The 11,477-nt window shown below is 45.4% G+C and overlaps 1 protein-coding gene across 1 annotated transcript; it reads left to right on the top strand.

Annotated features, from left to right (window-relative positions):
- Positions 1 to 209: 209 nt before the first annotated feature.
- Positions 210 to 9,681, top strand: LOC116772997 (structural maintenance of chromosomes protein 2). The gene is made up of 21 exons (XM_032665344.2): positions 210 to 521; positions 905 to 1,054; positions 1,859 to 2,020; positions 2,117 to 2,227; positions 2,320 to 2,441; positions 2,524 to 2,680; positions 2,801 to 2,992; positions 3,063 to 3,198; positions 3,397 to 3,572; positions 3,844 to 4,027; positions 4,126 to 4,199; positions 4,268 to 4,414; positions 4,497 to 4,861; positions 5,130 to 5,229; positions 5,567 to 5,679; positions 6,360 to 6,588; positions 7,114 to 7,308; positions 8,049 to 8,246; positions 8,320 to 8,535; positions 8,773 to 8,982; positions 9,090 to 9,681. Exons 1-21 carry the CDS (start codon positions 354 to 356, stop codon positions 9,198 to 9,200), a joined length of 3,516 nt encoding a protein of 1,171 aa, XP_032521235.2. The 5' UTR covers positions 210 to 353; the 3' UTR covers positions 9,201 to 9,681.
- The last annotated feature ends 1,796 nt before the right edge of the window (positions 9,682 to 11,477 follow it).

The raw sequence follows: 11,477 nt of genomic DNA, 5'->3' as shown, positions 1-11,477 counted from the left end.
AGTAATAATAAAATAAAGTTTTAGTAATAATATAATAAAATTTAACGAATTTTAATTTTCAGTTGAATCCTTATTTAAAAATTATATCTTTTATGATAATTTTTATATAAATAGTACTTATAGGAATATAAATATAACTAGGGATTTGTTAACGTTACAATTCTATATAGGTAGAAGAGAAATAAAAATGTATGGATAGCAAGAGTGTGTCAATTACTAATGTCAAACTTCAAACACCTCAACGGTTGATTGTTCCCGCTTCAAAGCAATGAAAACTGTTGTTAATGATTATGTTATGTTATCGTATCATTTGCATTATTAAATATTAAATTTTGAACTCTGTTATACTCAAGATGTATATAAAGTCTATCACACTCGATGGCTTTAAGTCCTACGGGAATCGAGTGGAAGTGAATGGATTTGATCCCGAGTTTAATGCTATCACAGGACTAAATGGGACCGGAAAGTCTAATATCCTAGATTCAATATGTTTTGTTTTAGGCATTACCAATCTTTCTAATGTAAGTAACTCTATATATAAAAAGTAGACGTAATGTATTGAACTAACAGCTCAAAAAAAAAAAAATTTGTAAGACTCCTCATGGTTTAAAGTAAATAGTAATTGCTAATTGTATGTTACTTTTTATAACCTTTTTTAATTAAAATATCCTGAATTTTTTGATAAGGCTAACCGATTTCTAAAAAGAGTACGAATTTCTTTATTATAAAGTGGGAAGTACTTATATTAACCTGTATAGTATATGATAAGCATAGATACAATTCATAAATAATACATTTCAGTAATATCCTTTCATTTATTTTAATAATGAATGGATTTGTGTGATCCTAACATAGTTCATTATATTATAAACAATGTTTCTCTAACTTCTTTTTATTGTTACAGGTGAGGGCTGGAAGTCTTCAAGAACTGATCTATAAGCATGGTCAGGCCGGAATCACCAAGGCCACCGTTAGCATCACCTTTGACAATCGTGACAAGAGACAGTGTCCCATCGGTTATGAGAACCACGATGAGATAACTGTTACAAGACAGGTACAAATAACTCATCCTTTATGTATTTGTGATTTTTTATTATTCAAATTTATACATGATTATAATCTGTGCCTGATTTGTCTTTGGTCATTAAAGGGGCCGTTTAGTTTACTGTGCAATTTATAGAGGGGAAGAAGAAATGATTCTAACACTCAATCAAAGTGTGCTCTTAAGGCTTCTGGTATTGTCTTCTTAATACGTCCTACCCAGCTTCTGTTTCAATGTTTTCCTGGGCAGACAAATATTAAGGGATAGTTTTATTGCAGATGACCTAGATCTTTGACATTAACACTAACTTGATATATTTTAATTTTTTTTGTGATAGTTTTTTATTTTATTTTTATTTATTTTAGGCTAAAAACATTACCTATTTGAAACTGTAATTAAAAAAAATATGCTACATTGTTGTACAAATTGTAAAACATTTTGAAAATGTCTTATATCCGTTTACAACCACCCTAACACTCAGATCCTGTTTGCTGAGGTAGTGAAAGCAATGTTTTATTCAAAATATTTTCGTTTTTAATATCCAAGTATTTGTCTTCATCATCAGAATTGTTTTATAATAAATGTTTAAAATAAAAGTAGCCTAAGTTACCCTTTGTTACATAAGCGGTCAGGAGAATTAGTCCTATCAAATTTTGTGCAGCCATATCAAAATTAACTCAGAACAACTGAGAGACAGATTTTTTTTATATAAAATGCTATTTTGGTACATGTAAGGAGCACACATACATGATGATCACAATGGACACTAGATCTTTTTATACCCAATTCCTATAAGAAGTAATTGAATATTCCCAGGTGGTGATGGGAGGTAAGAACAAGTACTTGATTAATGGCATCAATGTTCAGAACAAGCGGGTTAGTGACCTCTTCTGTTCCGTGCAGCTCAATGTGAACAATCCTCACTTCCTCATCATGCAGGGTCGGATCACTAAAGTGCTCAACATGAAGCCTCCTGAAGTATGAACATTTTTCACATTTCCTACGATAAGTCTACTTAATTTAATTTACACTGGCAACCCCCCACCACTTTCTGAATTGCAACTCTTTTTTCAGATATTGTCAATGGTGGAGGAAGCAGCCGGGACGAGAATGTACGAAGCCAAGAAACAAGCTGCACAGAAAACTATAGAAAAAAAAGACGCCAAGCTCAGAGAATTGAATGATGTAAGACAGTTGACCTCACACACAAGATACTGCAAGCGTTAGATACACCACCGCAGTGAGGGAGCTATATGTATGATTAATGTTATTTTTAGATAATAAGGGAGGACATCGCCCCCAAGCTGCAGAAGCTGCAAGACGAACGCTCGCAGTTCCAGGAATACCAGAAAGTGGTCCGCGAGCTGGAGAATCTTACCAGGCTTTATGTGGCTTGGAAGTAGGGTCATTGGATTTATTATATACAGTAGACGGTGAGCTTGTAGAAGATATAGTGTAGCTTAAAATGTACTCGGTTTAAGATACGTATCCGCGGAGGAGAGCGCCAAGGAAGCCGCGAACAAGGTCACGGAGGTCCAGGACGAGATCAAAGACAAGAAAGAAATGATTTTGAACAATGAAAAAGAAGCCAAAGAGTACGACAAGAAAATAGCTGCACTCAATAAGAAGTTAGATGAGGTGAGTGTGGCGGGCGGTGTATTATGTTACATACGAGAGATTAGCTCTGAGGTCCCGTGATGATATTTAGCTATGGAATATTTACTAGGGACACAGTTTTAATGGAAGGTTTCTTTCCAGGAGAGCGGCAGCGTGCTCAGGGAGTTGGAGACGGAGCTGCAGGCGGCGGAGAAGACGGAGGCGAAGAGCGCGGCGGACTGGCGCGCGGCCCAGGGCGCCCTCACCACGCACCACGGCCGCGCCAGGCTCGCCTCGCGCGCCTTGGACGACGACCGCGCCGCGCTCAGGGACAAGGAGGCGCAGCTGCATGAGGTAGGCTGGGACACGGAGAGGGAACATTCACCGCTCGACTCATACTCATACTATTGTCGCCATTCATAAGGTGTCGAGTACGTTCGACCGTCTGCGGGAGGCGTGCACCACGAGCGAGGCCCGCTTGACCGCGGCGCAGGCCCGCTTCCTGGCCGTGAGCGCCGGCAACGAGGACGCCTCGGAGTCACTGCAGGACCAACTCATAGGTTACTATACGACTACGACATAGTAGTAAACAGTTCTCAACATTTCATTTTATGTCTTGTCTGTAGATGAGGAGGAACAAGAAGCGCGCACTGAACCCTCCGATACATAATCGTCGTCCTCTGATTTGATAGTTCATTGTAACGTCTACAGCATTACTTGTTTTTGTTCTGTGGTGTACGAATTTTCATAAATTTTAGCGGCGAAGCAAAAAGCGTCGGAAGCGTCGACTCGAATATCACAGAGTCAGATGGAGAAGAAACATGCGGAAGATCGCCTCGTCACCCTCGAGAAGGAATTCAAGAGTAGCAGCGCGCAGTACCAGAGAGATATGGAGGGGATCGCCCGCCACAGGGCCGAGGTGGCACAGCTGGAGGTTGGTGGCGGGTTCTAGAACTACGTATTATTATAAATGATTTTTTTTTTATTTCTTGCGTCGTCAAATTCCCCGATAATTCATGAAATGTGAGATTATTAATGAACATGAGATAAGTTATCAGGCATTCAATAATACAAATGATCAGAACATTACTGTCAAAAAACATTCCTCCTGAGAGTGGCAGACTGCCGACAGAAACAAGCGATCGGCTTTCTGTTGATGAAACTTGTTTGTTGATTGTGTCAAGTAACCGGGCGGTCTCGTCCAGGCTCAGTTATCGTCGAGTACGTTCAGTGCTGATCGTCGGAGCGCCCTCCAAGATCAGCTGCGGGCGTTGCGGGCCGGGGGGCGGGAGAGGAGGGACCGCGCCGACCAGCTCGCAGCACGACTGCAGCGGTGTCACTTCAAGTACACGCCGCCCACCGCCAACTTCGACTCTAACAAAGTATCCGGTGTGTCTTTGATCTATACGTCGATGGCCGTCTAAGGACGCTATTATCTTAAGAACTGGTTATTGATTTGTGTCGTTTGTGTTCTGTGCGTGTCGCAGGTACCGTCTGCAGACTCATAGACGTGCGGGATCCGAAGTACTGCACGGCGCTAGAGACGGCGGCGGGGGGACGGGTCGGTTGGCTGATTTACATCGAGTATACTGATTTACTTTGAAATGATTGATAATGTGAATCCTGCAGCTGTACAACGTGGTGGTGGACACGGACGAGACCAGCAAGCTGCTGCTGCAGCGAGGACAGCTGCAGTCCCGGACCACCATCATCCCTCTCAACCGCATCTCCTCACAACCTCTGTCGCGGGAGACGGTCGCGTTGGCACAGAAAATCGTGAGTGTTGATCGAGGATAGAAGTAGACGTGTTCTCGTCTGCACTGTGGTCGTATGTTGACATTACCCCGTCTGCTCCCAGGGCGGCGGCCCGTCCGAGGTTCAGTTGGCGCTCGACCTGATCGACTTCCCGCCCTCGCTCCGCCCAGCCATGTCGTGGGTGTTCGGCAACACGTTGGTGTGCAGTTCCCTGGAGGCGGCGCGCCGCGTGACCTTCGACCCTCGCGTCAGATGTCGCTCCGTGACCCTGGACGGGGACGTGTTCGACCCGGCGGGCACGCTGTCGGGGGGAGCGCGAGCGAGGGGCGGCTCGCTGCTGCTGGAACTGAAGGACCTCAAACACCTGGAGCGGCAGCTCGCGGAGGAGGACGAGCTGCTCGCCACACTCACCCGCGACCTGGACTCCATGCAACACGCCGCTGACCAGCACGCCGCACTGCAGCAGAGGTTACTATGGGGATCAAACGATACGCTCATCAAACGATACGCTCGTCTCCATCGGAGTAGCACGGCTAGTCGTGGATCTTATTTTTGGTCGCTCCAATGAGTAGAATCTTAAGAAAATAGAAGAAATTACTGACGCTACAAGAAAATTATCAACACATTAACAGCTCTTACGACAGTAAATTAACTGAATTTCAGACATTTGATGAAGTTGACTTACTATAGACACGGGAAACACTTGAGCTCACGCGTGTCTTTACATCACCCGCAGGTTGGAGATGAGTCGCCACGCGCTGGCGGTGAGCGAGGAGCGCGCCGCCAGCACCGCCACCGCCCAACTGCACGCGGAGATACAGGCCTTGAAAGATAACGTGAGTTACCAACACACGGAGCTTACACGACATAGAGACACTACCTGACACTAGCGACGCGGGCTGGAGAACAGAAGAGCGAGACGCTTCGTATGCAGTGACGAAGCATACGTGTTCCGAGGCCCCCTCGTCCGCACCGCCACAGTTAAACGACACGCCTCACACCCGCTGGGGCACATTTCCTCGATAGCGTTAGAACTCCACTTTAAATACTTACACCGTTACGCTTTTGACACAACTGCGGCTTAGTTTGAGTTGGACCACAGTGAAGGTGAAGAACACGAGAACCATGGCAGAAACGGTCTTGATCGGGACTCATTGGCTGTTGTTGTTGCAGGTCGCGCGGCTGACTGCGGCCGTGGAGGAGGACGGACGCACCCGGCAAGAGACGGCGGCCCGCGCCAGGGAGCTCGAGCTCAAGGTTAAGGATATCAAGGGACACAGGGAGAGGCGCGTTCACGATACTTAATATACTACTTGGGAATATTTCGATTGTATTTGATATATAGCTGACGCTTGGACTGGACTCGCAGCAATAGGAGAGGCTCACACTATACACGCGGTAGTCTGTGAGGATGTGTGGCTATATGAGCGTGTTGGGCGTTTCACGCAGTGCCTGCCTAACTGATTAGGATTAATCTTTATATTCAAGAACCCCAGATATTACACCGGAATTCCCCTCAGTTCCCTCAGGATCACTGGTTAGCAGTTCTGTTATATATGAAGTCACCCTATACATTTCTTATTTTAAATAAATAACACCTTTGTAATACATTTCTCTCGGAGTCCAATTTGGAAATTCAAGCAGACGGAGTCGCGGCCAGAAACTAGTAACCTTTATACCGGCTTACAGACACAGAGACAGGTTGACCCTACCCTCCAGCGACTCTTAGTCAGAACACTATAGTTGAATAGAACAGCTTCTAGAACGCGATACTCTGTGGGCGCTCTTCCCGCCCCTGCACCTCGGGAGTGGAGACTCAATTCCGTGGTTTTTCTATATATTCGAAATTTTTTATATGTTGGTTCCTTTTCTCCATCCAATCCATACTCAAAAATGGTGATAGATTACCTGCGTGTGGTGCTTTGTAGCTAATATAAACTAAAGGTCGCCATGAACTGTGATACAGGGAGTACAAGAAGGCCGAGGAGGAGTTGAAGCTCGCCAAGAAGGAGGCGGAACAACACACCGCCTCCTGGAGACAGAGGGAGCAGGAGCACGACACGCTGCGGCTCGAGCTGGACGAGCTGCGCCGCGCCGTGGACTGCGGACAACAGGCGCTGGAGCGAGCCCGGGACAGCGGACGAGAGCTGGAGGAAGCGCTGGAGCGAGCCCGGGAGATACATGACGCACACGCGGTGCGTACTCGCTGGACTGAGAAACTATGCTCTCAATATTGAAATAAAAACGACTAAGTTGGTTCTGACAGCCGTCGGCGAGCAGCTGCCTCAGGACCGATCACGTTCAAAGTTTTAAACATGTGTAACTCGGGTTTGCTCCCGGATATATTTATTATGAAAAGATTCGAAAGGGAAGCTAAGGCTAAAGAATTGTTCTTTTGATAGATTAAAAGATCCAAAGATTATTTCTGACTCCCGTCCCCAGCGACCAGCTGGAAAATGTTTTATGACTACTATATAAGAGTCTTAGTGTTGAGGTACCCATTGACAGGTTACAATTCTATTCAATTTTCAGTTCTCCTCGCTGGGAAACGTTCTGAATCATTGTTGCTTGTCACCTTATTATTAATTATGGTATAAAAAATAACAATTCCAATATTTGAATACAACTCAGTCTGGACACTTCACAAGGTTTGAGAGTGGGGAGATGGCGAGCTACGAGAATGTTGTCCTGGTGTCGTATGTTATACTGAACGTCCACAGAACGAAGTTAAGGAGATACAGACGAAGATCAAGATACAGAAAGCGGAGATAGCGAGTCGCAGCGGAGAGGTGGCCGCCCTGACGAAGGGGAGGGACGAGCTGCTCGGGCGGAACAGAGACCTGGAGCTGGACGTGAAGCAGCTGGAGTACCGCTGCAGGGAGCTGCAGCAGGAGGCGGCGGAGGGGGAGAGGAAGGTGGGTGTGGAGTGTCACCAGTTCATGAATCATAAACTCCTCCTTAACTCCATTGCCGTGGTCGCCGTCACGCAGTAACCTGCCGTATCTCCTACCCTCCTTGTTTCCATCCCCGATGACATAATTTAATATCCCTCTAACAAACTTCTCTCAATAGCAGGTCGTCTCTCGGTCCGTCGACACGGTTGTTATATGCCCCTCGGTTTTAGGCTAAGTCTGCATTTGTAATTATTTTAATTTGAATTATAATGCTAATAAAGAAATAGTTTGTTAACTTCAACGGACGCTGAGCTCGAACCGACTACGACTTGGAGATCACCTTCAAATGGCTCGTCAATTAAGTTATCGTGTGCTGACTACAGTCCGTGAATAAATATTCTATATAGCAGAAGTTAGCTAGTTAAAGTTAACTAAGTAAATGTAGCGGCTCTTCTATATTCCTTTGACTAACTACGACCTGGCTGTACTCTTGTTGCATACAGAACGTATCTGTGTGTGTGTGAAAACCTTTGAATGAATTAGGGCTTAAAAGACACGGCTTCTAGTTACACGACTCGTTTCAGAAGTCGTTTAAGTGAGTTGTTGGAAAAGGGACCATTTATTTTGGCCAGCTTACCACTTTTCCGAACTCAAGCAATTGAATTGTGATTATCTTATTACTGATTTTATTAACGAATTATTGAAAATTCTGTTTGTACTTAAAATCGTTTCAAGGACACCACATATTTGTATAACATCAGATCAAGTCCTTGGTGGCGGAGAACCCTTGGATCCCGTCAGAGCGTCAGTACTTCGGTCTGTCCGGAGGCGCCTTCGAGTTCGGGCGCGACGTGAGCTCTGGCGGAGCGCGCCTCGCCCAGCTCAGAGACAGGAAGGACCGGCTGGCGAGAGGACTCAACGCACGAGCTCACACCTTGCTGGGGAAGGAGGAGGAGCAGGTGAGGGGAATTAGAATTATAAGGAAAGTTATGTTCACTGCATGACGTCACATCTGTACGAATTCCTGCCCAGTACCAAGACGTGATGCGGAAAAAGAAAATAGTGGAAGCCGACCGCGCCAAGCTGGTGCAGGTGATGGCGGAGCTGGACGACAAGAAGCGGAGGACGCTGCTGACGGCCTGCGAACAGGTCAACAGGGACTTCGGATCCATCTTCAGCAGTCTGCTACCCGGCGCACAGGCGCGCCTCACCCCGCCGCCGGGACAGAACGTGTTGGACGGTCTGGAGGTAGGGTGTTCACGATGCTATATACATACAGACCCGGGAGAGCCGCGGGGAGGTAGCATTTGGATTTAAATCCTGATAGAATGTACTAATGTAATGTACTATGATCGTCACTTCCGTCACAGTGAATTCACAGTGACTTCCTCGTGTGGATTCCAGCTCCAGTATTCGTCATAATAATTATAATGAATGTACATTAATCGTATCGATGTCGTAACCACCCCGCTGAACCCCCGTTAGGTGAAGATCGGGTTCAACAACACGTGGAAGGAGTCCCTGGGCGAGTTGTCCGGGGGTCAGCGGTCGCTGGTGGCGCTGTCCCTGGTGCTGGCGCTGCTGCTGTTCCGCCCCGCGCCTCTCTACATCCTGGACGAGGTGGACGCCGCCCTGGACCTGTCGCACACACAGAACATCGGCCGGATGCTCAAGGAGCACTTCACGCACTCGCAGGTCGGCTCCCACTCGACTTCCTTAACATATTTACATACACTCCGAGCGCCGTGCGCGGCTCGTGCGAGGCTGGTGTGCCTGAGTGTGAAGGGCGTCGCTTGTTTCAGTTCATCATAGTGTCTCTGAAGGACGGCATGTTCAACAACGCCAACGTGCTGTTCCGCACGAGGTTCGCCGACGGCATGTCCGCCGTCACCAGGACCGACAACAGGAGGTAGGCGGCCCGGCCGGCCCGGTCCGCTCGCACGGGGGTGTTGTGAACACCGAATCACTTCAATAGATTTAAATTATATTTTACTAGCTGTGAAAAATATTGTCTCTGTTACGATATTAGAACAACAATTCCTGCTCAATACAAATGTAGAGAAACACGCGAAGGGATTGTTGGCGTTGAATAATGTTATCGCGTAAGACTGTAAGTGATTTTGTTGAAATTCGAATAGAGATGTTGAGGAACGGTCTCCGCGGACGGGACTCAGATGTCGAAGGATGTTCCTGCTTGTGAGCGGCTTCAATGAAATAAATAAAAAGATTCGTCGTCTGTGGCACGGCTGTGGGGTCCAGCGCCTCCACTGGTTCACGTACTCGACGTAAAAGTACAAGGCTATTTTAACATGTAGGGTTCGAGAGGAACACACGCTGGAGTGCTGGCGAGGCGGCGGCGTCTCTATTACTATTTATAATAAAATATTACACTTACAGCTGTTGTTTTTCTCACGGCTCCTCGTGTTTCGCCACTTTAGAATGTTAATTAACTAGACCATAACGATATCTCAGATTCTCGCGAGTGTTTAGTTCGACGAAGCCGGCGTTGTCGGCTGTACGACGCGTTTTTCTATTATTGTACATCCGTAACCCCGACGCCTCGGTTCCCTGGCAGCCGCCGGGGTCACGGGCGGACGAGATGAATGCGTCTGTCGGTCAAACGCGTAGTATTACTTTAAAACCTGCATTTCATTCCCGTGCAGGGTATTTGTATCGCGTTAGCTCGCCATCCCCGACACCCGCTACGGACTCGCGCCCTCGGCTTCAGAACATCACATTATAATAGTCGTTTATTTATTTAACATATCTCTCACTCGTCCTGAACAATTCGTTAATTGAAATTCACTCAACATTCAAACAATGTAACAAAAATAAAGAGGAGCTGGATTGACTGAGGGATGAGTGGCGCGACGGGGGAGGTGTACAGTGGTGTGATATATCGAGGAGAGGGGAGGGGAGGGTTGGGGAGGAGGGGGAGATTGTTTAAAGAACATGTTTGGATGTAATTATTCATTACTTTGATGAAATTGGAAATAAACAAGTGATTTACGAAGAAGTCGTACTGTTTTTATTATTCTGTTTAGAGTTAGTCGTATTTTATAATTAAAGTGAAGTAATACAATAAACATGTTTTGTGAAAATAATACTATTTTTGCAATTCTGCATTTTGAGATTTTTTGTTATTTTATTTTTAACGGTTGCCATCTTTAAACTGTTCGTGTGTGAGTTTCTTTTTCATTGAACTCTTCATGTCTCCTCTTTATTTCTTTGAATCCTTTTCCTGTCATTATTTTCTGTACATTTCATACTCTTCCTTACTTTGGCTCATGATCCGTCCTCCCTCTGATTCAGTTCATTGTCATAATGATTATCGGAGGCTATTTCTGTAGGTACTTCGTCGATAATTTACGAACTGTGAACGGGTCTGTACATGTAGGGGCATGTACAGACCCGTGATTCCTAACTCCTAGCAACGTTTAACGATGTATATACAATTTTTCGGTGTTGATAAATTAACTTCATAAAATGAACGCACCAAATAAGTCCCTTTACACACACTACACATAATGACTTGCCTCATGGCTACAAGGCAGGCGTCTCGATACTAAAAGATTGTACCCACCGATCATAGAGGATTAGAATATTTTTTTAATGTTATTAATAAATAAAAATTTATAATGTAAGTAGAGCCAGTAGCAACCATGACTTGAAAACAGTAGAAAAATAGGAAAATATTGAATATTAGAACAAAACGTTGCCGCTATAAACATATGTCCACGACTCGAGCATACATTATGTTTGAATCCTCTCAGTCACGAGCCACGGAAAAACACTACTTAGAACTTCAGCCATGAATAAATAAAAAGTTTCTAAAATAAATACACGGCACGAGCAATTTTATTTCGCTCAATATAATATCGCGTTGTGCGTCGAATACCCATTTCATACTGGATGGATGGCGAAGTTATATTTCCCCGGAGTGAGCTGCGAGACACGAGAAAACGCTTGCAGTAAGAGAAATTAAATATGATATTGAACGGGAGCACACGCTTTGTAGACCAACGAGGAAGGCGCGAGGAGTTCGCGGCTTGAGGTAAAAACTCGGGATTTGGACGCTACATCTATATATATAAAAGAAAGTCGTGTTAGTTACTCCACTTATAACTCAAGAACGGCTGAACCGATTTAGCTGAAAATTGGCAGGGAGGTAGTTTAGAGCCAGGAGAAGG

Source organism: Danaus plexippus, assembly GCF_018135715.1.
Source record: "Danaus plexippus chromosome 18 unlocalized genomic scaffold, MEX_DaPlex mxdp_35, whole genome shotgun sequence".
NCBI lineage: Eukaryota > Metazoa > Arthropoda > Insecta > Lepidoptera > Nymphalidae > Danaus > Danaus plexippus.
Note: the sequence above shows the minus strand (reverse complement) of the source record. Positions and strands in the feature narration are given on the sequence as shown.

Coding starts and splice junctions, on each gene's coding strand:
- LOC116772997 (XM_032665344.2), top strand. CDS start 354: ATGTATATAAAGTCTATCACACTCGATGGCTTTAAGTCCTACGGGAAT. Junction 2,442..2,523: donor AGGCTTTATGTGGCTTGGAA/GTAGGGTCATTG, acceptor ACTCGGTTTAAG/ATACGTATCCGCGGAGGAGA. Junction 4,415..4,496: donor TCGCGTTGGCACAGAAAATC/GTGAGTGTTGAT, acceptor GTCTGCTCCCAG/GGCGGCGGCCCGTCCGAGGT.